Source organism: Oryx dammah, unplaced genomic scaffold (genome assembly GCF_014754425.2).
Source record: "Oryx dammah isolate SB20612 unplaced genomic scaffold, SCBI_Odam_1.1 HiC_scaffold_3, whole genome shotgun sequence".
NCBI classification, from domain to species: domain Eukaryota; kingdom Metazoa; phylum Chordata; class Mammalia; order Artiodactyla; family Bovidae; genus Oryx; species Oryx dammah.
The window spans coordinates 56,787,206-56,812,895 of NW_024070187.1; the positions used below are offsets into that span (position 1 = coordinate 56,787,206).

The window sequence follows — 25,690 nt, forward strand, 5'->3', positions numbered from 1 at the left end:
ACGTTTCTCCTATTGTTATGAGTTTTTTGTTCTTTTTTCCTTCTTCTGTTATCCAGGCTGTTCTGTTGGCTTATCCTGGGCTTAAAGTCAACTGAAATCTTTTAAATCTTTTTCACATGAACTTTTGGCATGCTGTATCTACCCCGTGGGTACCTAACCAGTTGAGGGTTCTTTTCAACTTATGTAAATATTTTATACATATCACCACATTCCTGATATTGGGATTAAAAAAATTTTTTTTCATTCGATTAGCCAGTTTGTTTGCATAGTAGCATTTTGGAACTAGAAGTGATTTAAAGAGAACTGCAGTTTATTCCCTTCACATGTGTGACACATGAGTAGCTGGTCTTGAAGAAACTGCCAGTGGAGGGACGGTTGGTTTCTTGGACAAGATCAGATTTTCTTTCTCACAAACCAGAAGGGTCAGTGGGTTAGGAAGGAGGAGAAACGTTTAGCTGAGGGCTGGGGCTGGTTAGGAATTGATACTTGAAGAACTTCGTTCTACGTGCAGCTTTGCACTGTTTCATTTTTGTCTTGTGTACATGTTTGGGATTGATTTCCTTCATCTCTAAATTGAGGAAGAAAGTATTTGCCACTTAATTCTGCTTAAATTTTTTTTTTTTTAATTTGAGTATAGTTGATTTACAGTGTTGTGTTAGTTTCAGGTGTCCTACAAAGTGAATCAGTTATGCATATACATATATCCACTCTCGTTTAGATTCTTTTCCCATGCAGGCCATTACAGAGTATTGAGTAGAGTTCCCTGTGCTATATAGTAGGTCTTTTGTTGTTCTTCAATTGCTCAATCTTGTCCGACTTGTTGCAATGCCCATGCATAGACTGTAGCACTCCAGGCTCCTCTGTCCTCCACTGTCTCCTGGAGTTTGCTCAGATTCACGTTTATTGAGCCAGTGATGGTATCTAACCGTCTCATCCTCTGCCACCTCTTCCTCCTTTTGCATTCAAACTTTCCCAGCTTTCGGATATTTTCCAGTGAGTCCGCTCTTCGCATCAGGTGGCCAAAAACTGTTGCTGGAGCTTCATTATCAGTCCTTCCAATGAAATTCAGGGTTGATTTCCTTTAGGATTGACTGGTTTGATCTTCTTGCTGTCCAGGGAACTTTCAGAAGTCTTCTTTAGCACCACAGTTCCAAAGCGTCAGTTCTTCAGTGCTCAGCCTTTTTTATAGTCCAGCTCTCACATTCATATATCACTACTGGAAAAACCATACCTTTGACTAACAGTAGGTCCTTATTAGTTTAGTTATCTATTTTATGTATAGTAGTGTATATATGTCAATTCCAGTCTTTCAGTGTTGCCTCTTTAACTCTACCTTTGAGCTATCCTGTGCTAGGATCCAGTCTGAGTTTTTAAAACATTTACTGAAGTTGTCTAACATAACTTCTGAGAAAAATCAAGGACCAGCAAATAGTATTGTTATTGTTACACTTGATAAACATAAAATATAAAATATGTTAGATGGGAAATATATAGTAAGGTCAGTTCTAACTAATATCCTTTACTGGCCAAAGTTCTAATGTGCCTATTGATCAGGGTTAAAGAAAAAGGATGGCCCTTGGTGAGTATAGTCAATTTCAAGAAAAGGACTGAGATGATACGCAAGAAAAGTCCTGTTTCTGCCATTCATCTGAATGAAGTTCAAAATTCTTGAGCATACGTGATAGGTTTTGTTCAAGAATGCCGTTAATGCTGTGAGAGCTAATGTGGTACAGAATTTAAGAACTATAAATAATATGACTTATAATTAATATTTATAAGTCATACCAGAACCGCTTCTGGCAGTTGAGTCTGGCGATCATGCATGCATTAGTAAGTTTAAATTTCTGACATGCTCCTGGAAACTACCATGGATCTCACAGATGCGTGTGACAGGGCTATGATTGGGCCGCCAGGTATGTGTGTTGTCTGCACGTAACATACTGCACAAGGGCATCCAGCCCGCAGGGCAAGCAGAGCCTGAGGTCCAGCCCCCATCTGTGTGTACCAAAGTCTGCTGTCTGTAGGTTTTTGTCTCCGAGGTAGGGGGTGGACAGGGGTTTCAGCTTTCAGTAAGTTGAACAAAGGCGCTATGCAGAGGATAGCCCTATGCTATAAATTATTTTGTGTTTAAAGAAATTAATATTGATGTTGTCGAGGTGGTTCCATACTGTATCCACAAATGTTATCATTTGAATTACATTGATTTTACTGCTAGTCCTCAGAAGTAGCGCAACTATCTGGTTAAGAGGGCTAATGGTAAAAAAAAAAAAAAAAAGAGGGTTAATGGTTTATTTAAACCCAAATTTGAACTGTCAGCGTCATTAAACAGGCCAGTTCTTACTGTTATCACAGTTTTTATCTTAAATAATTGCCTATGCATATAAAAAGGCAGTCTTTTGAATATTGATTGTTTTTAGTTCCAATGGATGTGGAAGTTTAGTTTTTAGATTGTATCTCATGACTTAAGTTTTGTTCTGTGGTGAAGCATTTGGGGGCACTTTAGAAATTTATTCCAAAATTGTATACTGAAAATAACTATCATATATTTAGAATGAAGAGTTTTTTCTCCTCCAAAGATTTTTGTCCCTGGAAGGCTTTATCTAATAAAATTAGAGAGTAACTTTTAAACTTTCTTAAAGTTTGAGAAAAATGTACTCTTTTAAAAATTAACCTTTTTTTGAAGTTGCAAAAGCAGTGTACGTAAATATAGAACAATAACATGTTGATAAGCAAAAATAACAAACCACCTTATTTCTGCTACCCAGAGATAACCGTGGGCAGTTCTTCCAGATCTTTTTTGGTGATAAACACTGTTTAAAATTGCATCTCTTTTGCTGAAAATAAGTAGAAGAAATAACAGCTCTTCACATATACATACTTAAAAAAAATTCTGTCAGAATTTCGGCCCAGAATGCCATAATGGACTGGGTGCATGAGGAGGCACCTTGTTCTCTGGCTGCAGCGCATGCTAGCTGCACACTTTCCACCTTTCCTTCAGAAATAAAGTCGCTTTGAAAAGAGATGTCTTACGACTGAATAGTGAGTTCTAATTTCTTTTGGTTTTGTGAGTGGTTCTACCACCTGCCAGTCAGCTCCCACACCCAGTGAATTATTGATACTCCCCTTTTTACCTTCCCTAGCGTGCTTTATTTACCTCATTTTTTTTCTCTCCATTTGTATTGCCTCCGCCCTAGCAGACGTTTCTTCCTGCTCAGATGCTACATTTTCAATGGACTCATTTACTCAGTCTGATGTGAGGAACAGAGCCAGGCCCTGGGGTGACCAGGCCTTCGCCTCTGGGACTGAGCCTCCCCACGGGGGTGAGGGCAGCTAACGAAGGCATTTCCACATCAGCATCCTTTTGCACACCATCCTCCTCCTGTTACTTTGTTCATTAAACCCATTCTGTCCACAGCAGCCTCATGATCTGCTGGAAACTGCTGGCCCAGCCTCACCTGTTCGTTCTCCAGGTGTGAGCTGGGTGGGAGAGCTCCCTCCGTGCCTCTCCCCACCAGCCTCGATTCCTTGGAGGCTTCTCTCCTCTGGTCCTCCCCTCCCCTCCCAGGGAGCTGAGGTCGTTGCAACTCCTGTGGCCTCCAGCTCCTGGTTTCCTAAAAAGTACTGCATTTCCGGCCCCACATAGACGGTCACATTCATTGACAGCCACAGTGCCCAGCACTTATCCAGAAGAGTCTGTGCTTCTGTAAAATGGAAATGGTGGGGTTCTCATCAGAGGGTTGGTGTGAAGATTCTGTAAGTACGATATTAAACTACTTGATCCAGTGAAGGTCTCAGAAGTTCAGCTTTTCCCTCGTTTGTGTGATTGTATAAAATGTTGCTGTCACACTTTCTCTACCAGATATTGGGTAAGATTTGAAAACAGTCATTTTGTTGTTTTTTTTCTTTCATTTTAACCTATACAGTTTTCTTGCCTGACTTTGGTGTATTTTCAAGTAAATATTTGTAAATTGGGGGATATCCCAGGGAACTCAGTGGTAAAGAACTTGCCTGCCAGTGCAGGAAATGCAGGAGACATGGGTTCAATCCCTGGGTGGGGAAGATCCCCTGGAGGAGGGCATGGCCGCTCACTCCAGTATTCCTGCCTGGAGAATCCCATGGATGGAGGAGCCTGCTGGACTACAGTCCTTAGGGTCACAAAGAGTTAGACATGACTGAGTGACTGAATACACACATACTTAAGTTGAGGTTTATTAGGTTACATTATAAACTTTATACTTTAAGGTGGAGAAACAGAAAAAAGCTGTGCATTTGCCTCTTACTTTAAAGTCTGTGTGTTTAGTAAACACTGATGCGGGCCTGCAGGGCCCACAGAAATGAGCCAAACAGCACCCTGTTCCCAGCCCAAAGTCTTAGGCTGTAACCTGTGTACCAGGGGGCCAGGCCTGTGGGAGTGGAGGTGATTGAACTGGGCCTGGAAGAATCAGCAGATGCTAGTAGAGAGTTGATGGAAGAACATTCTAGAGTAAAGCCTCCCCTGCTTGCTTGCAGTGTCAAATGTGAGCTGTAGTCTAAATGACAGTTTCTTGAAATAAGGATTTAAAGGTATTTGTCATATTTTTCTGCTCTCCCATTGCCAGGGATAACTTGAAGCTGACGTAAAAAATGATTTTCATCTGTTTGTATGCTGCTAAGTCACTTCAGTTGTGCCCGACTCTGTGCGACCCCATAGACAGCAGCCCACCAGGCTCCCCTGTCCTTGGGATTCTCCAGGCAAGAATACTGGAGTGGGTTGCCATTGCCTTCTCCAATGCATGAAAATGAAAAGTGAAAGTGAAGTCACTCGGTCGTGTCTGACTTGTTGCGACCCATGGACTGTAGCCCACCAGGGTCCTCCATCCATGGGATTTTCCAGGCAAGAGTACTGGAGTGGGTTGCCATTGCCTTCTCCGCATCTGTTTGTATATTAGACTAAATTGTCATAATCAAGGACTAGCTACACAGTATATCACATCAAACTAAAATTGAGTGTTTATAACATTTGAAAAGAGTTTTAATGTTTTTATATTGATGAAGCATTTGCATTATGTAGAAATTAATTCCATAACTCTATCTAATGGACACTTGAGTTTTAACCCATTTGGATTTTGCTTCCCTTCTTGACTGCATTGTAACATTGTAATTTCCCTTTGTAGACTTGGATGGTTATGGCTTCTGGTGTAGCTTTCCCATTTACAGCTACACTTATGTTTGCACTGGAATGGTGCAGTGGCTTTGTTTTATTATTCATATATATAATATACTCACAACATGGTCCCAAGAGAGATGGCTGGCGGTGATCTTATGTTTAACTGTAGCTGGTCCTATCCCCCACCCCACCTGCTTCATTTAGTCCAAGGATCCTTATCCTGAGGAGGATCCTTCCATCAGAGGATGGAAATTGGGGGTGGGGGGAAGTTCATGAGCTTGGAAAGAAGAAAAATTCACCTTTGTTTCCACTAATCTCTAACTGCAGTTTAACATCTTCAGTTATGAGTTCTCACCTTCCCGCCTCCCATTAGCACTGGCAACTCCTGTGACAGTAATACCAATAAAATCAGTTATTTTCATATTGTATTATAGTTGTTATTCATTTTTCAAAAATACTGAATATGCTCGTCATTACTTTGACTTACAGTAGTTATGCAGTTTGCCACTGGACCTAGTTAAGTATGGTGAGAAGCACATAATGCTATATCATAATTATTTGGATAATTCCCTTTTGGTGTAATTCTTTTGTATTGTCTTGTGTTCTGTTTTATGACATTGAAAAATCTTACTCTGAGAAGGGTCTGTAGGATTTTGTCAGAGGGAGTGTGTGGCACAATGAGTTTAGGAGCTTCTGCTTCGGTTCCTGAGGTGCATTTCAGAGCATGCCAGCATCTGTTTTGGGAGGACTGGTGGGAAGGTGGGGTATATAATTAAAAGCTGAGATACTGTCTCTCATTCCCACAGCCTTGTGTGTAGCCCTAAGCCATACTAGCACGGAACTTTTCACAGCCTCAGTAGCTCTTGTGGTCGTTGTAATATATGCTCACCACGAAAAAAGAAAGTGTTAAAGTACATTCTCTATCGCCTTTGAAAAATACAGTAAATGATTCCTATCCAAAAATGGTTAAAATAAAAATAGCATAGGCATTTAAAGGGGCAGCCCTCAGCTGTCTAGAAAAGTCTTTTGATCCAAAAGGATTTAGTCTGTTTCTGCTTTGCTATTTTTACAGCATTCGTTCCTTCTGCAAATACTTGTTGCATGCATGCTATGCACAGGCATTGTGTTGGAGATCCTACAGGTTTATCCTGGTTGCTCTTCTAAGGTCTACTTGAGATATTTCTTATCACTTAAAAACCTGGAAATCACTGAATTTTCATTTTCAGTTGCACTCATACATTGAGCAAACTTACTGAATACTTGCTTTGTGCCAGGCACTGTCCTGGACACTTCAGGCTGTAACAGTGAGCAAAATAGACAATAATTTCGCTCTCTTAGAGCTGTCATTCAAGTGTTTCGGCGTTTTATGCTCTGAAGTTTATAGGGCTGTCCTGAATGTGCTACGGAACTGCCTGCCACTCTCAGACGTGTGTAGTTTTGTAAGGTAGTGGTTTTCACAGTTCCCGTGGGCCTTGTGACACCTCAGTGCTGGCAGAAGGAAGGAGAAGGGGATGTCATTCCCCAGCTCCGTTTGAATCAGAGCTTTGCTATTCTTAGGTATTTGGGATTGCTGGCAAGTTGGGAGTGGGGTGTGTTGGGGGAGAGTTCTCTTGCCTATGGGATGTTTGGAAATTTGGTCACATTTCCAAAAAATGTGATTGGCATTATCTGTGGCTAGCTGATGCACAATAAATTTTTGTCATTTATTACCAGTTCTGTACTGAAAGGCAGTTGGAATAATAGCAGGCTCATTGCCTGCAGTTGCTGTTACTTTAATTGAGAGTTGACCTTTTCATTACTTGGCAAATGTGAAGGTCACAGATGGCATTTGTTGGAAGCTAACGTGTGGTAGGTGCTACACTAACAACTTTCACATTGTTTAATTTTCTCCTCAAAACCGCCTGCAAGGTAGGATGCTGAGTTCTAAGAATTTGGATGCCTTGCTCACGCTGGCAAGAGTTTGGAGCTTATTTTGGCTTTCCCATTCCAGAATTGCCTGCAGGATCTGTCACTGCTGTAGAGTCACAGCTTCAGCTGGGGCAGGCCTTAGGGCTGACCTTGTCTACCTTTTTGAAGGTTATTCTGTTTCCGTTTTGCTCCCAGATATACTATCTCCTCTTTCTTCCTCTGAATGGAATGTTTCTCTTTGACTTAAAAAGCAATACTGGGTTCATTCTCATCTCTCCTGATTACCTTCCCGCCTCTCCCCATACGTACGCAAACACTTCATGCTCTTGACACAACTAGGGGTCTCGGCAGTGGATGCAAAGTTTGGGATGCTCATCTCATGTTTGCCAGAATAGCTTCTGATGGGGCAGAGTTCATGACAGCTAGTGTGAGATTAATTGAAATTGGATCCTGAAGAGATTATTATTATTTTCTGTTGTTTTATTTCCATTGTGTAGTGTTTGCAGTGAATGAAATTGATGCTGTGATGGGGAGGGAGATGGTTCTAGAATGGGTTGACCATATGCCCATGATGATAAATGCAGAACACTGTGATCCACACCCCTCCTTTTTTTTTTTTTTTTTTAATTTAAGTAAAGGAAATGACCATATAGTGTATGCAAGAAACCATAGCTAAGAAAAAAATGTTGACTGTGACATTTCTGGGCTTGGGATTATAGGCAATTTTAATTTTTTCGGTATTTTTCTTTTATGTGGATATTTATTAAGCTTGTTATTGGGAATGAAAGATGACTAAAGAATACATTCTGCTGCTGTGTTTTAGAAGGAGGCTGAATTATTGAAAAGTGGGAAGACAGTTAGTACTTGCTGCTCCTTGGTTCTGGAGGTTGGCCCTTTCCTATTGAGGCAAGCTGCTGCAGGCCAGCTTGCTCCTGGCTCGGACCCAGGAGGAAGGCCCTGACCTTGGCCCTGGAAGGTAGTCAGAGGCAGGGGATAGGTGTCCCTCTTTTCTGTCCCTTCTGCCCAGCAGCTGTCAGCCTGCAGTGTCTTAGTCATAGCGGCGCTTGGGCTGCTGCTGCCTGGAGTGGAGGCCCCAGGGACTCCAAGAACAGAGGGTACATATGAAGGATACATCTCAGAGAGAAAAACACATGTTTATCTTCCTCTTAGAATAGGGGGCTGGAGAGGGAGGGGAAGAATTTGAGAGAAAAGCCTGCATTTTCCTTTAGCTGCCTTGATCCTGATAAACTGCCTCTACTCAGTTTGTCTTAAGCACAAAGAGTGAGACTGTAAGACTGTCTCCAGGGCTGGTTATCCACAGCCTGGGCTGTCACCCATCACACGGAAGTACAGCCCTGATTTGATTAACAGGGTGAGACCGTGTGCTCAGGTGGGGAGCCGCCCCGCCCTGGCCTATGGCGTGTGTGATGCTGTTCTTAGGCTCACCCTGGGTTGCCCATGTTCTGAGACACAAACACAGCCTCTGTGGGAACAGCTGCTGCTTGTTGCTGTGGTTCAGAGCCCTGTACTGGGCACAGGGCGTTCTCCTTTACTCATTCTTTTCCTTTGGGGGAGGGAACCAATCTTTTGCCTGAGAAATTAAGTCCTGCCCTTAGAGATCTTGCTGAAGCCCAGGAGATTCCTTTGCTCTGTTTTTCATTGAGGTGGTTGTGCTTACTGGCCAGTGAAGGAGGCTGTGTATTCTGGAGAGAGGGCAGGCCGCGTGATGCTCCAGTGCCCCAGTCACCCAGGGTGGGCAGCAGTCCCACTCCCAGCCTGGTGCAAGGGGGAGATGACCTTTCGAGAGAAGCAGAGTAATCTTTGAGTGAAGCATTGAGACCTGTGTACGAGGCATTGTGTAGCTACTTTGCAAATAACCCATGTGTTGTGGTCCGGTTTCTTCGTTCTTTTGCGTTACTTGTGAATCCTTTCTCATCTCTCATAGCAGGGAGATAAGTGGGTAGAGCAATAATGTGTAAACAAGTCATTCAGATATGAATTTTACTTTGGCTCTTTCTCAACAGTTTTTGATGTGATCTAAAATTTTATATATTCACTTTTTTTACAGGGAAAAAAATTGAGCCAGTTTGGACTCCCTGAGGCTCTTTGGTAACTGGTTTCATTCTAAGAAGGGTAGTGTTTGGTGACTGTATAGATCATCCTGTTTGCTCTTAATGATTTATTTGAAATATACTCCATACTGAGTTTGTATTTCCCTATCTTAAACTGCTCCTGTAGTGATTGGTGTTCCATGCTGTTTATTTTCATACTTGTTTATTTTCTTGGTTTAGATTGTAGGTTCCCTGAAGGAGGTTTATGTGTTCCTATCTTTGTATTCCCCATAGAATTTGGCATAAGGTTAGAGCTTCCCTGGTGGCTCAGAAGGTAGAGAATCTGCCTGCAATGGGGGAAACCCAGGTTTGATCCCTGGGTTGGGAAGATCCCCTGGAGAAGGAAACGGCAGCCCACTCCAGTATTGCCTGAAGAATTCCATGGCAGTCCATGGGGTCATAAAGAGTCAAAAGATGATTGAGAGACTGGAACTTTATATATACTGGGAGTGTGAACAGGACTCTCTGTTGCAAGTGACAGACAGTATAAAATGGGGTTATCAAAAAGTTTATTGATATAAGAATGAGATTGATAAGACTTCAGGGATAGCTGGACCCAGGCCCTCAGCCATCATCTCACCCTCGTGCTTCCGTTCTCCCCCTTCCTGTCTTTGCTCCACCTCCTGTGGAACTCTCTAGCATGCATTCATGTGTGATGGCACTTGCAGTTCCAGGCTCACACCCGCGGAACTAAGTCCTCAAGCGAGTTCTCAGTCTTGGTGCCGCTGACATTTGGGGCCAGATAATTCTTCGCGGGGGAGCCTGCTCTGTGCATTGTAGGATGTGCAACGGCATCCCTGGCCTCGACCATCCAGGGTCAGTAGTATCGCTCACCCTCCATTTGCGACAACCAGAAATGTCCCCATGCATTGCCGAATAGCCCCTGGGTGAGGAGCAGTGGGGCAGAATTGCCCCTGTTTGAGATTCACTGTCTAGAGCAATAGCATGTCCCCCCCGCCCCCCGTCAATTCCAAAAACCACCTAAGTCTAGCAGTCATGAGTCTGGAATGGAGTTAGGTACCCAACCCTGAACTAATTACAGGGCCGGTGGGGGTGGGGCTTGTGGAGTCACTAATAGCGTGCTGGTCAGCTTGGTCTGGGGTTGCCAGTCCACTCATGAACTGTGGTTTAGGTGGGCCTGTGTGTCCTACTAAACTACTGGAATGGGAGTGGGATGAGGTACTGATTATTATTAGAAACAAGGGGGATGGATTCCATGTAAGACCAAAACAAAGCCCCAAACTCCCAAACCAAAGCAAAGAATTTGTGAACCCCACCCCCCCCCCACTCCCCATCCCCCAGGGACTAGGGTGTCTGTGTGACTGGAGAGTGAAGCTTGGTGTGGTAGAAAGAGGATGTGTCTAGCATCAGGTTGATTCCATCTGGCTCCTCTCCTTATTAGCTGGGTAACATTGGGCTAGTTGTTGAAAGTGTTAGTCGCTCAGTCATATCTGACTCTGCCACCCCGTGGACCGTAGCTCTACAGGCTCTTCTGTCCATGGAATTCTCCAGGCAGGAATACTGATTGGGTTGCCATTTCCTTCTACAGGGGATCTTCCTGACCCAGGGATCGAACCTGGGTCTTCTGCATTGCAGTCAGATTCTTTACCATCTGAGCCACTGTCTCCTTCTCAATTGTATTCAATCATGCCTGCAAAAATACTTCTTTTTGGCATTTTCATTGAAGTGTACCAAATAAAATTATATATAAATCATATACTCGGTGATTTTATAGTTTGAATAATCTTATATAGCTGGCAAACAGATCAATAAACAATAGCCCAGAAGGCCCCATCACAGCCCCCTCAAAGTTCTCCCTCCTCCAGAGATAATTCCTGTTCTGCTTCCTATTTGTCATAGTTTAGTTTTTCTTGTTTTTGAAATTTGGCAAAAATGGAATTGTACCATGTGATTCTTTATACCTGTTGCTTTCACTCAGTGTGGTGTTTGTATTTACCCCTGTTATTGCATAGACAATAGCTTGTTTATTTTCATACTGCAGGCCACTAGTGTTTTAACTGCTCTGAGATTTTCAAGGACTTTTGAGGAATAAAGAACAGTGAAAAGCCCTCATGTATTTGTCACTTAATAGAAGGTCCATAGTCTCCTTTCCTCTAAGATTATTGATTTGGACATGAAAAGATAACACATGGGCACTCATTAGCTTGAAAATCCATTTTAATGAGTTTAATGTTTGGTCCTGAATGATTTTAGGTAGAAACAAAGCAGTATTGGTGCCCAGTGCTCTAGCTGGTTTCATTGTTTTGTTTATAAATGCATTCTATGTGACCAAATAGTCCTTTATTGAAGATCTCTTCTCAGTGACAATTTCAAAAGGGCATATTTTTTCCTGTTAGAGTAGAGTTGATGTACAACGTCGTGCCAGTCTCTGTTGTGTAGCAAAATGACTCAGTTAGATACATATATACATTGCTTTTTCATGTTCTTTTCCATCATGATTTATCACAGGATATTGAATATAGTTCCTTGTGTTATACGTTAGGATTTTAGTTGTTTATCCCTTCTAAATGTAACAGTTCGCATCTACCAGCCCCAAACCCCCAGTCCCTCTGTCTCCCTCCCCGCTCGGCAGCCGCAAGTCTGTTCCCTGCGTCTGAGTCTGTTTCTGTTTTACAGATAGGTTCATTTGTGCCATGTTTTAAATTCCGCGTGTGAGTGGTGTCATACGGTATCTGTCTTTCCCTTTCTGACCGACTTCACTTAGTGTGGTGGATTCTGGTTATATCCTAGTTTCTGCAGATGGCGTTATTTTGTTCTTTTTTGCATGTATGTACCGCATCTTCTGTATCCATTCATCTGTTGATGGACGTTTAGCTTGTTCCCATGTTTTGGCTATTGTGGAGAGTGCTGCTATGAACATAGGGGCGCATGTATCTGTTTGAATTAGAGTCTTGCCCAGGTATACTCCCAGGAGCAGGATTGCTGGATCGTATGGTAGCTCTATGTTTAGTTTTTGAGGAACCTCCATACTGTTCTCCGTAGTGGCTGCACCAATTTACATCCCCACCAACAGTGCAGGAGGGTTCCCTTTTCTCCACACCCTCGGCAGCATTTGTTATTTGTAGACTTTTTAATGATAGTCGTTCTGACTGGTGTGAGGTGGTACCTCATTGTAGTTCTGATTTGCATTTCTCTAATAATTAGTGATGTTGAGCATCTTTTCATGTGCCTCCTGGCCATCTATAGGCCTTCTTTGGAGCAATGTCTGTTAAGGTCTTCTGCCGATTCTCTGAGTGAGTTGTTTTTTTACTGCTGAGTTGTTATGAGCTGTTTGTGTATTTTGGAGATTAAGCCTTTGTCTGTTGCATCATTTGTAAGTATTTTCTCCCATTCCGTTGGTTGTGTGTTGTTTTTTTTTTTTTAATGGTTTCCTTTGCTGTAAACCTCCGTGGCTCAGAGGTTAAAGCGTCTGCCCGCAATGAGGGAGACCTGGGTTCAACCCCTGGGTTGGGAAGATCCCTTGGACAAGGAAATGGCAACCCACTCCAGTATTCTTGCCTGGAGAATCCCATGGACAGAGAAGCCTGGTGGGCTACAGTCCACGGGGTCGCAAAGAGTCGGACACGACTGAGTGACTTAACTTTAACTTGTACAAAAGCTAGTAAGTTTGATTAGGTCCCATTTGTTTGTTTTTATTCCTGTTGCCTTGGGAGACTGACCTAATTAATAAAAACATTGATACGATTTATGTCAGAAAATGTTTTGCCTATGCTGTCTTCTAGGAGTTTTATGGTATCATGTTTTATGTTTAAATCTTTAAGCCATTTTGAGTTTATTTTTTGTGCATGGTGTTAGTGTTGTTCTAACTCCATTTATTTACATGCAGGGCATCATTTATTGAAACCAATTATGGTGTGTGTCCTGGAGAAGGAAACAGCACTTTTTTTAAAATAGTTAACTTGTAGCATATTTACTGGAGAAGGCAATGGGACCCCACTCCAGTATTCTTGCCTAGAAAATCCCATGGACGGAGGAGCATGGTAGGCTGCAGTCCATGGGGTCGAGAAGAGTCAGACATGACTGAGCGACTTCACTTTCACTTTTCCCTTTCATGCGTTGGAGAAGGCAATGGCAACCCACTCCAGTGTTCTTGCCTGGAGAATCCCAGGAACGGGGGAGCCTGGTGGGCTGCTGTCTCTGGGGTCGCACAGAGTCGGACACGACTGAAGCGACTTAGCAGCAGCAACAGCAGCATATTTACATGTTTCAGTTCCCCTGTTTTGTAGAAAGGGGACCCTAGAGTCCTTGTTCAAAGATCATGTAACGTGCAGAACTAATACGGGATGATCGCTATGATAAACTGCTGGTTCATTATATTTGTGAATGTTTCTTAATCTTGGAGACATTATTTTAATGTCTCTAAGATTTGGTCAAAAATATAGTGTTTCTTACAAGGCACTTGCTCTCCTGTGTTTAATAGTTTGGGACTTCTGAAATACAGTGAATTTATTTGCAAGTCAAATTTGCCCTTAAATGGTATACATAGCTTGCCAGATATCTGTGGGGTGAGTTTTGTGTTTCTGACTTCACTAGTTTGTCCATCTCTGCTGTAAGCAGGGTCTGGATCTGTGAGTTGGGCTGCTTCACTGCTGTTCACAGTTTTCCTAGGTTCTTAAGAATCCCATGGATTTTGGGTGTGATGATGTAGTGGGCAGAGTGAGGAGTGTCTTCCTTACCTCTGGGATGACAGAGGACAGGTGGTAAATCTGGAATTCTGCCCCTGAGAGCTCTTAGATGTTTCTGAAAACTGCAGGTGCCAGGGCCCCACCTCCACAGACTGCTGCATCTAGACTGATGAAAACTAGATAAAAGTCACTCGTTTCAGAAGTTTATCTGCCTCTCTAGTGTGCATTTGAGTTACAAATCAGTGCATTAAATGAAAAGGTTTAGAGTTTGAGGACTTAGGTTCCCAGAGTGATCTTTTAGTGACTTCTGTCATTGTTGATGCTGACCATTCAAAATGTCTTAGCTTTAAAAAACTGTTTTGGAAAACTTACAGGGCAATTTCATACTCTTACAGCGTTCCCTTCTCCCACCTTCTTGTGTTAGCTCCTGCAGCTATTAAATCACTTCTTAAGTTGGATTTTATTCTCATTGTTTTAAGTGTTTGTAGAAAAGTGCGGGTTTAGCCAGAAGGTTGTAGGGAACCTTCCAAACGATTTATTTCATAGTATGATGCTGGGTTTTGTGTTTGCACTGATCATTCCATGAGGTTTAAAAGCTATGAAGAAGAGAGTTTATCCAGTTTGTCATATTAGAACCAGGGCGGCTGAATGCTACTACTTCTGTTTTAACCGGAGACTAGACAGATGAGGCAGTCCTGACCCAGGGTGTGAGGGCTGCGTTAGGGGCCAGCGGTCATCAGCCTTTTTGAGATGCCAGGTGCTTCCCCAGCCAGATCACAGCACATCTGATCTCTCTGTCAAGAAGATGTAGCGCATTCATCTGACCTTTGGCTAACTGTAAGCTCCCAGCAAGAGCAGGGGCATCGGTTCCCTGGGAGGAGCCGCGCCAGACCTCTCCTGGGGACCAGGCTTCTGCAGTGCACATTGGAAGCTACATTCCGACAAGTCTCTCCCTCCCTGCACTTGAACCTCTGCTCAGGTCAGGAGCAGGCTCGTCTTCTTCACTGTGTGCGGTGTATTCGCATCTTTATTTCTAATCTAGTCTCGATAGGCCAAACTGTTGAATGATAGGAATGCTCACATGTGTCATGTCGAGAATATCAGACCGCAGTCTTATTCTCTTAAAATAATCGAAGTATCGAGCACTAGTAAGAAGATGTTTTCTTAAGTGTTTTGTATGAAATTCAAGGCAGGTAAGACAGAGTACATGGAGACATGGTTTAATTTCATTTTCTTTCCCTATTTACTTGTTTATGACCAACAAATACAAATGACCACTTATTACCAACAAAAAACAAGTCTGTTTCTTCTGGGAAATAATTATCTGAAATTGTTTTCTATTCATAGTGCTCATTTTAACTCCTTGTAGTGAGGGAACATTTCATCCAATGGGCAAAACACGGTTTTTAATATTTTATTTATTACTAGTTGGCATAAAATCACAAGTGTAAAAGTTAAAAATGGCTTTTCATCCTGAATAATGTTTCAAGGGCTCTTTCCTAAGTCCTTGTGAATAAAATTACACTTGCAATGTGTTTATAATCCTTTAAAATCCTCAAATCTTTAAAAAGAAATTTGACCCAAAGGTGTAAATAAGGATTTTATTTGCAGAAATGAATATTTTAATTCTCTTAGATTATCATTTTCTGACTAGTTATAAAACAATTTTCACAAGCCTGCTACAGAAACTTCATATTGTACTACGCATTTATTAGTATGTGAATTCAAAAGAAACTTATTTTGGCTGTGAAAGAAGTGCAGACGTAAAAATGACCTTTAGCATAAACTCAAATAGATTGACAGAAGAGTAGTTCAATAAATTTTTTATATGTTTAAAACAGAATTTGTTTCTTCATTATTGGCAATTCATTTCAGTTAACACTTTTATTGCGATGCCCATTGTTAAAAGAAAGAAAACCAAATCTGAAATCCTTATGAATTTATCTCAGCAAAATGCTTTTCAGATTCTTGTTTTTGCTGCCGTTAGTTTTGATTTACTTTATCTGCAGTCAGAAATGACGTAGTTATTGCTGTGACTAAAAAAAGATTTTTATTAAAAGTACCCAGATCATATCAGTGGGAATAAACACTACTGACCTCAGCGTATTTGCCCTTAAAGTGTCTGTGTATTTGCAGTAAATATTGTAACTTGAAGTATACGTTCTCATAGACTAAAAGTTTCACCTTGAGACATCTTTCTGTTGCTTGCTTGTTTTGGAGGGTCATTGTGGGCATCCCTGCTTTATGTTTTACACAAGCTGCCAACTCCAGCTGACCCGTCTCAGCCCTCTGTTTATTCTCACTCAGCGCCCCCGCCCCACACCCCAAGAAAGAGTGCTTGTTTCCCTTGCCACCTCTGGCATCTTCCTGCTTGCCTGTCCTCCTACTTCTCTGCCATGATCCTTCAGTTTCTTTATACCTGAAATGTTGGTGTATCCTAACGTCCCGTCTTAGCTCACTTCCTTTACTTTCCCTTTTTCTGTTGCCAGGGCATCAGCCACCTCCCGTCTGTATACGTGGGCTGTTGATGTCCAGTTGAGATCTCCTGTCTTGGACTGCAGGCTGGCTTGTCCAGCTGCCCACCACATGTCTTTACTTTCAAGTCCTTCTGGTCGTACTCATCATGGACAGGAGCGGAGCTCACTGTAATCTCTCCCTGGACCTGCTGCTTCTGTATTCCCTAACGAAGAAGCAAGCCTAAGCCAGAGAATCTGCGAGTCCCATGCAGTCTCTCATGCCCCCAATTCCCCCATCCAGGTAGTCACCAGGTCTTGTGAGTCTGTCTTCCAGAATCTTTCCTGCAGCCTTTTTTTCTCTTGTAGTGCTTGCTGCTTAGTTCAGGTTCCCAGCAGACCCCATCTCAGTTACTGTAAAGATTCTAACCAGACCTTCCTCCAGGCCCCACTCCCTTCTCAGGCAGGGCTATCTTGTGTTCATCTCACACTTCTGAATCCCTGCCTCTTGGCATCCAGTTATACCTAGGATGACATTTGGAAATAAAATGAAATAAATGACCCACTTCCCTTATGTTTCAAGTAATAGTGTAAGTGAGTCCAGGACAGAGTTATAAAGAATAGAGAATTCAGGATTTCATCATAAGTGGACATGATGCCTTCATTTAAAAAAAAAAATTATGCAATTTTAAAAGACTACTTTCCATTTACAGTTATTACAAAATGTAGGCTATATTCCCTGTGTTGTACAGTACATTTGTGAGTCCATCTTACGCCCATTTTCTCCTACCTTTATTACTCCTTTCCCCACTCCTCACTGGTAACTGCTAGTTTGTTCTCTATATCTGTGGATCTACTTGGTTTTTGTTTTTTTTTTTAATATTTACTAGTGTGTTGTATTTTGTGTGTGTGTGCTCAGTCGTGTCTGACCCTTGCAACCCCGTGGACACAGCCTGCCAGACTCCTCTGTCTGTGGGATTCTCCAGGCAAGAACACTGGAGTGGGTTGCCATTCCCTCCTCCAGGGGATCTTCCCCACCCAGGGACCCAACCGGGTCTCCTGCAGTGCAGGATTCTTTACCAACTGAGTCACCAGGAAATCCCCATTTTATTAAACTTCACATAAAATTGATATCACACACATATGTGATTTCTCTGTTTTCTTTCACTTAGCATAATGCCCTCCAAGTCCATCCATGTTACTGCAAATAGTCAACTTTCATTCTTTTTTATGGCTGAGTGGTATTGCATTATATATATATATATATATATATATGTATGTATGTATGTATGTATTTGTATTAATATGATTATATATATAATTATTCTACTTCTGTGAAAAATGTCATTAGTAGTTTGATAGGGATTGAATTGCATCTGTAGATTGCCTTGGGTCGTATAATCATTTTAACTATATTGATTCTTCCAGTCCAGTAACATAGTATATCTTTCCACCTGTCTGCATTGTCTTCAGTTTCTTTCATCAGTGTCTTAAAGTTTATGGAGTACAGATTTTTGCCACCATAGGTACGTAGGTACGTTTATTTCTCAGTATTGTTGTTGTTGTTGTTGTTTTTTTTTTGATTCAATGGTAAATGGAATTCTTTAATTTCTTTTTCTGATATTTTGTTGTTAGTGTATAGAGATGCAACAGATTTCTGTGTATTAACTTTGTAACCTGAAACTTTATGGATTTCTACTAGAGCATTAATGAGCTCTAGTAGTTTTCCAGTAGCATCTTTAGGATTTTCTATGTATGGTATTATGTCATCTGCAAACAGTGACAGTGATCTTCTTTTCTGGTTTGGATTCCTTTTTATTTTCTTTTTTCTTTGCTTGCTTTGGCTAGGACTTCTAAAACTATGTTGAATGAAAGTGGTGAGAGTGGGTATCCTTATCTTGTTCCTGATCTTAGAGTGAATACTTTCAGCTTTTCACTGTTGCGTATGACGTTAGCTGTTGGTTTGTCATAGGCCTTCATTTTTCAAAAAGCAGTACCCAGGTCTGTTCTGGTAAAGAGAACTAAACTATCAAAGGTTTTGCAAAATTAGACATAAATGGGGTCTTCCCTTGTGGCTCAGCTGGTAAAGAATCTGGGTGCAATGCAGGACACCTGGGTTTGATCCCTGGTTTGGGAAGATCCCCTGGAGAAGGAAAAGGCTGCCTACTCCAGTATTCTGGCCTAGAGAATTCCAAGGACTATATAGTCCATGGGGTCACAAAGAATCGGAGACTGACTTTCACTTCACTTCACTTCAGACATAAGTGGAGCCCATTTTTTATTTAGTCTCTTAGTATACCTGAATGACTTACAGAAATGTTTTTAAAATGTTGGATTTTAAACTGTTTACACTTTATTGTTGAAAGTGTTTGGTAATATGCCTTCAAATATTTTGAAATTGTTATATTCTTGTCAGGATCCCTGAGATTTTTCTAAGCCCAGTTATCTCCTTTACACCCATATTCACACAGCTTACGAGCTCAGGGGGAGAGAGGCACTGGTTTTTGACTAAAGCATTATCTTTCGAAGATTCTGATTAAAGGATAGGAAAAAGATTGGTGGCTGGGAAAAGGACCACAGCACAACTCTGTCTGCCTAGGACCCATGTACTCTTTAGCCTCTTCTGACATTGTGAAGAGACGGAAAAAGCAAGTTCTCTAATTTGTGTCTTACTTGCGTTCATACTTTATTACCGAGTCACCATAAATTCATATGACTTCATACAGTTTCTCTCCCCTTTGATATGTAATGAAAGACACCATTACTCACTTCAGATGCAGCGGGAAGACCCAGCATATAGAAATGTCGGGTATTGTAAGAAGCCTCAAAAGACTGAGTAAGCTTTGAATTTCCTGTTCAGAGTGGGGTTGGTAATTAGGAAGATTCACATGACTCCTGATAAAATAATTTTACCCATTTGCTTAGAAAAGCATCTTATATTTGCATGAACTGTTTTTCTTTTTTGAAAAAGTCACTATTCTTTATGCTCACAAAAACAACTTTTACCTGTAAAATCTTTTAAGAATTTTTTTCCCCCCAAGAGAGAAAAACTGAGGCTGTTTTTGCCAAGGTCCTGTAGTGACTGTTTGGCAAATGTGTGAATGAAATCTAGACTTTCTACTTCTTTCTTCTTTCTGTCCTGTCTTTTATATTTATGAATAACTTTTAGGCCTTTGCAAAATATGTAATTATTTGTATGTAGAGGAATGAGCCATAGCCCAAGCTCTGCAATACTCCGTGCACGTAGATTTGTGCATGTAGTATTGACGTTGAAATTCTGGCTTCCTCAGTGTCATTTAGGCCTTTGCTTCAGGAGTTAATTTTTTAAAATATAAAATATGTGTAAAGATGTTTTGACTTTTTGTATGATAAAGTACCTTGAAAGGATATATCTTAATCTTTTCAGCAGAGATTGTCTTCAAGGTATGCATGATATGAAATCACAGAGAAAAGTCTTTTGAGTTGGGTCTTTGGGGATTATGTTATGAACACAGAAAATAAGTTTTTTCAGATCTACTGAAACCACCTCCCTTTACTGTGTACATTGATCTTTGACCTAAATTGAAAAGGGTTTGGTTTTCTTCTCCATCTGTAATGTTGTTAAAAGACAGTGGGCCTAAGGGTATTGGGTGTTCAATTGGATTTTCTTAGAAAGAGAAAAGGAAAAAATGGCTTTGGGTGTTATTTAATAGGTCATATCAAAAGCTAGGCCCTTCCTTATGAAAATGCATTCACGCCTGTCTTGTGTTAGTGCTGTGGCCGTATGTCTTCCAGATGATTGGACACATGCTTATTCATTCTGTGGAGGACTCGTCTCTTTCTGTGGCTTCTTTGAAAGATCTCGTCAGAAGCTAATGATGAGAGGGTATAGCGGTTGGGCTGACAATAGTACATGAGACTCTTTTGTTCATTCTCTTGATCATGACTACATTAGGAACCAAAGGCTTTAGAAGTTCAGTGGAAGGAAGCCACAGTGTGTTGTCTTGATAATGATACTGTCATGGGTTGCTTATTCCCTGATTAAAACCTCCTAGCTGTGTAGTCAATACTGTTCACCTATTAGGGAATATAAAACTGAGGAATAAATTGTCAGTTGTCATTAGAGAAAATAATGATGTTATGATTAGAAGAAAGGTTGTGTAAGGTAATTTCAGTCTTGTTATCCTCATCCTGTCATTTATTTTAGAAGACTTGATGCACTGCCACGATGTACTGCCATGAAATCTAGAATAACTGCATACTGTTTTGGTGACAGACGTTTTGAAGGGAGAGTGACAGCTTCTCAGAGAAGACCTTTGGCTCTGGAGTTGGGGTGGGCAGCCTGGATTTCACTTGCTGTGTCTGTGGGCTTATTACTTGAGCTTGCAGGCACATGAATCCCCTCGTATATCCCCAGCATGTAATGGATGCTTAATAAATACTGCTCTCCTTCTCCTCTCTGTGAAAGTTGGGCCTTTCCCTCTCCTGGTCCGGAACCCTGTGGGCTTCTCCTTTGGCCCCAAGTGATGAAATATACAGTGCATGGATGTGGGCAGCATGACGTGGTTCCTGTGGATGCAAGCCCTGTGTGTCCCAACCACTGTGCTGGGCTGGGCTTAGTCACTCAATCCTGTCTGACTCTGTGCTACTCCACCTATGTGTGTACCCTGCCAGGCTCTTCTGTCCATGGGATTCTCCAGGCAAGAATACTGGAGTGGGTAGCCATTTCCTTCTCCAGGGGATCTGCCCAACCCAGGGATCGAACCGGGTCTGCTGCATTACAGGCGGATTCTTTTCCAGCTGAGCTACCAGGGAAGCCAAACCACAGCAGGTTCCAAATGACAGTCCTTCCTTTCCCCGCAGGTGCCTGAGATCATCAGTTCCATCCGGCAGGCTGGGAAGATCGCCCGCCAGGAGGAGCTCCGCTGCCCTTCGGAGTTCGATGACACATTCGCCAAGAAGTTCGAGGTGCTGTTCTGCGGCCGCGTGGCCGTGGCGCACAGGAAGGCTCCACCCGCCCTGATCGATGAGTGCATCGAAGGCTTCAGTCACGTGAGCGGTGGCTTCTCTTCGGATCAGTTCCGGTCTGCACCGCAGCCACCGGGGGATGGGGAGCGGGGCCCGCGGCCGATGCGCAAGTCCTTCTCGCAGCCCGGGCTGCGCTCCTTGGCCTTCCGAAAGGAGTTTCAGGATGCAGGCCTGCGGAGTAGTAGTTTCTTCAGCTCTTTTGAGGAGAGCGACATCGAGAACCACCTGATTAGTGGACACAATATTGTGCAGCCGACAGATATTGAGGAAAATCGAACTATGCTCTTCACGGTAAAATATCATCAAGCCTCCTGCACATCGCAGTCTGGTCTTTGTGTTCAAAAGAAAATCTGCTTAGTCGAACAAAGATTATCTGTGAATTGCTTTTGGATTTATGTGTGAATCCATATATTTTTATTCTGAATAATTCTTTTGTCAGGATAGAATCCTTATTTAGTCCCCATTACCCCCATTAGGGGGTAACAAACAGAATCTATCTTACATCCTGTATGATTTTTATCTGCCTCCCACATGGTGATGAAGACATCTTTTCAATGTGGAACAATCAATTAATGTGTGTAAAAGAGGCTCCAAAAGGTTTTTTTTAATTAAAAAAAAAAACATATTTCAAGTAATATATTTCAGCAAAATTTTTTGGAAAATACCCCTTCTTTACTATTTTTATAAATTTGTAAAACTACTTACACTTTGTTACCTGGGTAATTGGGGATAACTGATATTTGAAATTGATACCCAAATTACAGTATTAGTTTAGCCAGCTGCTTACTCTTTTCTAGAAATTATTTGATAAACTGACAGTGAGCCAAATGCCAGGAAAGTCATGGGCAGGAGGCTGTCCCTGGCAGTTGAGGCTCCTGGGTTCCGGGCTGATCCCAGCTGTTCTGGAAAGGTTGCTGTCCTAGTGGGTCTGAGCTGATAGGACTCAGCCAGCTTCCTAGTGAGCTGGCCTCTGCAATATGAGAAAGAGATTGTTCTCAGCCTCCTCTGTCTCTTCTTTGGCCTAAGGTTGACTGAGAGTCTAGGGAGAGAGCCAGGTGTGCTGAAATGTAACGTTTCTATGTCTAACTCTGGGCCAAGTGATGAGGAAGCTGGCTGTGTTAGATACACAGGTTCGAAATCGAGATGGAGTGTTAGAGGGCTGATTTCTTCCTCTTTTCTTGGTTGACCTAATATACTGAAAAGAGTGCTATGTTGGCAGTCAGACCGGTGTTGTAATGTGTGATCTGTATTTAAAAAAAGAAAAACACCAAAACCTTTTGGTATCATTAGGAAAGCTGCTTAGTGCATTTATTTTCAAGTACTTATTGCGTAAACACTATCTACAGGGTCCCTTGCAACATGCTAGAAATACAGCAATGAACAGGACAGGCATGATCTCTGCCCACGTGAAATTTAGATTCCAGTGAGAGACTGACAACTGATTGCATGAGTAATTGTCTCACTAAAATTGTGATAAATGCTGCAAAGGAGGCTGTGAGGGCTTCTGGGGAATCAGGGCTTTCTGAAGGCAGTGATTTTCACTGAGCAGAAGTGTCACTGTGGCCAGCTAGAGGAGCATCCTGGGTTCAGGGAGCAGCAGGGGAGGGAGGGAAGCTGCGCAGTTAACTATGTGGTTATTGCGACACAGTCCTCTGCTCTAACGGAGATCTGTTAGGCTGACCCTCGTCTGTAAGACAATGTTAGTTTGTGCTTGCACGGAAGTCAGGTAAGCAGGAGTGAGTACCTAACACAGTATGTACTCAACAAATGGTAGATTTTTAACAATAATTTAAGAAGACTTTTCTGATCATTAGAAAGTATCCTGGAAATTTTAAAAGAGAAGCTCCTGTATCCTTGGAGAGTCACTTATGCAGAAACCTCTCTTTCTTACAAAGGGGAGCTGTGGGAACCTGAGGCTTTGTGGCTGACTTTGATGTATTTGGTCCTTTCACCTCAAGGCTGCTGCCTGACGAAGGTGAACACCCTGATGATTGTCTCCTACCCAAAGCCTATAGAATGGAGTGTGACCTGGAAGTGGTCTTCTACATGATATGGTCACTGTTCAACAGAAGCTTGAGCCATTGATTCTCTATTTTCCTAGGTCATGAAATGATAAAGTTTGTATAATAAATCTGAATTCAGTGTTCATGCAAAGCTAGTTTCTTTCTTTCTTTGTCTTTTAAGATTGGTCAATCTGAAGTTTACCTCATCAGTCCTGACACCAAAAAAATAGCGTTGCAGAAAAATTTTAAGGAGATATCCTTTTGCTCTCAGGTAAACGGACATGGGTTATCAGCTCAACTGCAGTTGAATTTTTTAATGAATTATTTTACTGTCTGTCATTCAACTGAAGTGGTTAAGGTCACAAGATGTATGCTTTCTAAGTGCTGGGTTTGTGATCTTGCATTTCCTTTTGTATATTAGGGCAAAATATACCTTTGACGTTAAAAATTTTGCTTTTAGCAACCATAACTTACTGGAGAAAGTACGTCTCCTTTTCTTTTTTTCCCAGTCATTGGCAGTAATGGTCCACAGTCTTGATTTCCAGGTGTATGTGCGTGTATGTGTGTCTACCACTACTGCTGCTGCTAAGTCGCTTCAGTCGTGTCCGACTCTGTGCGACCCCATAGACGGCAGCCCACCAGGCTCCCCCGTCCCTGGGATTCTCCAGGCAAGAACAATGGAGTGGGTTGCCATTTCCTTCTCCAGTTTTCCTTTAAAATTGGAGGAAGTTGCAGTTCAGTACACACAGGCAAAGTCGTATCCGACTCTTTGTGACCCCATGGACTGTAGCCCACCAGGCTCCTCTGTCCATGGAATTCTCTAGGCAAGAATACTGGAGTAGGTTGCCATGTGTCTACATGCATATTTATATATACACTCATGCACACTAATGTATTTTTAAAAATACTTATTTTTACTTTCTAAAAATTCATGACTTTTGGGATACCAAGATCATTATTTCTCTTCCTTAAAATTTAATAAATAATGAGTACCTTTGAGGATGTTTTCCTTAGAGTATAGTGTCTACTTGAGTTCTTTCCTGGAAATCTCCTGGGTGTGTTTCATAGAGAGATTTGGAGAATCTGTCAGTTATAATGAGCTATGACAACTTTACTCAGAATCTTCCTAGCAAAAATGTGTTACTATTTGGGTAGTTTTAAAAAGTCTGAAATCATTTTCTCATTTTCATTTTCTCAAAATTAATAAGATATAATGAAACTCTCATTGTTGATTTATGATGTGATCTATGTAATGATTCAATAGGGAATTTTTTCCCCCAAAGGTGAAAACGACGTTCATGCATAAGGTCGACTAGAGAACCGTTTACAAAGAAAATGTTTTTTCCAAATCATATTCTCCTTTGGAGTAACCTCTTGCATATGCTTTGCTTGCCGTTGGAGAACATTGATGGCAATGCCAGGATGTGTCAGTGATTGCTCATTTATTGGGAAATATTTGACCTGAAAGTGAGATTCTCCATAGACGTTTTATCTTGACTTGCTTGTATTTCTATTGAAATGGTAATATTAAATATTTGCTTTTTCATATGGTAGTTTTATTATTTCCTAAAGGATGTTTACAAATTTACATGATCACCTGCCCTTCAAGCTGTCAACACTTTGCATGCTAGTGCTTTTAGGAGATGCTGTAGGTTAATATTTATGGATGATGTCTTATCTGTATTAAGGTGGTTCTTAGCTGATACTTTAAAAACAAGTGTACATATTAATATTTATTAAAAAGAGCTCTTAGGAAGCTGTGGTACAGCTTTGGCCTTAATATCTTATGCTTGAAAGTATCTCTGTTCTTTGTGTGTATAACTTTTGACTCATCCTACCAGTTTACTTCAGGATTTACTTGTTTGTTATTTTAGGAGTACAAATATTTTAAAACCTTTCCTTTAATGTTTGTGTCTATGTATGTTTGCTTGTGTGTGTGTGTACAGTTGTGTTTCTTTGTTAATCTCTCATCTACTTATTCCTTAATACTTAAGAAAAGTTCTCATTTTTCTGTGTCAGCTTTTCTCCACTTCCTCTCACTATGAAAATGAGGATAAAAGCTCTGGTTTTCAGATCCTGCTTCTCTTATTGTGGGGATAGTCAGAGGAGTAACATTTTAGTAGAACTTCATATTTGAGAGATGTTTTTAGATATTTAAAACATCTGAGAAAATAGTAATTTCACAGTGTCCTTTAAAACCGTGCCGTGTGAGTCTTCAGCTGCGCGTGTGGCAGTGGTGCCTCCTCTGGGTATAGCTTACCATTCATGCTCTTGTCCCTGCCTTCCACAGGGTATTAGACATGTGGACCACTTTGGGTTCATCTGCCGTGAGTCTTCCGGAGGTGGAGGCTTTCATTTCGTCTGTTATGTGTTTCAGTGCACAAATGAAGCTCTGGTAAGTGAGAAAAGGGGCTCT

General features: G+C 41.6%; 1 protein-coding gene across 6 annotated transcripts in view; it reads left to right on the top strand.

Annotated features, from left to right (window-relative positions):
* Positions 1–25,690, top strand: part of TBC1D1 (TBC1 domain family member 1) — a 230,926-nt gene that overhangs the window by 92,918 nt on the left and 112,318 nt on the right. For all 6 annotated transcript variants that reach the window (XM_040238003.1, XM_040238005.1, XM_040238007.1 and 3 more), the window contains 3 exons: positions 21,107–21,562; positions 23,456–23,545; positions 25,565–25,669. In XM_040238003.1, the coding sequence (XP_040093937.1) occupies positions 21,107–21,562; positions 23,456–23,545; positions 25,565–25,669 (651 nt within the window). The remainder of the gene's footprint in view (positions 1–21,106; positions 21,563–23,455; positions 23,546–25,564; positions 25,670–25,690) is intronic.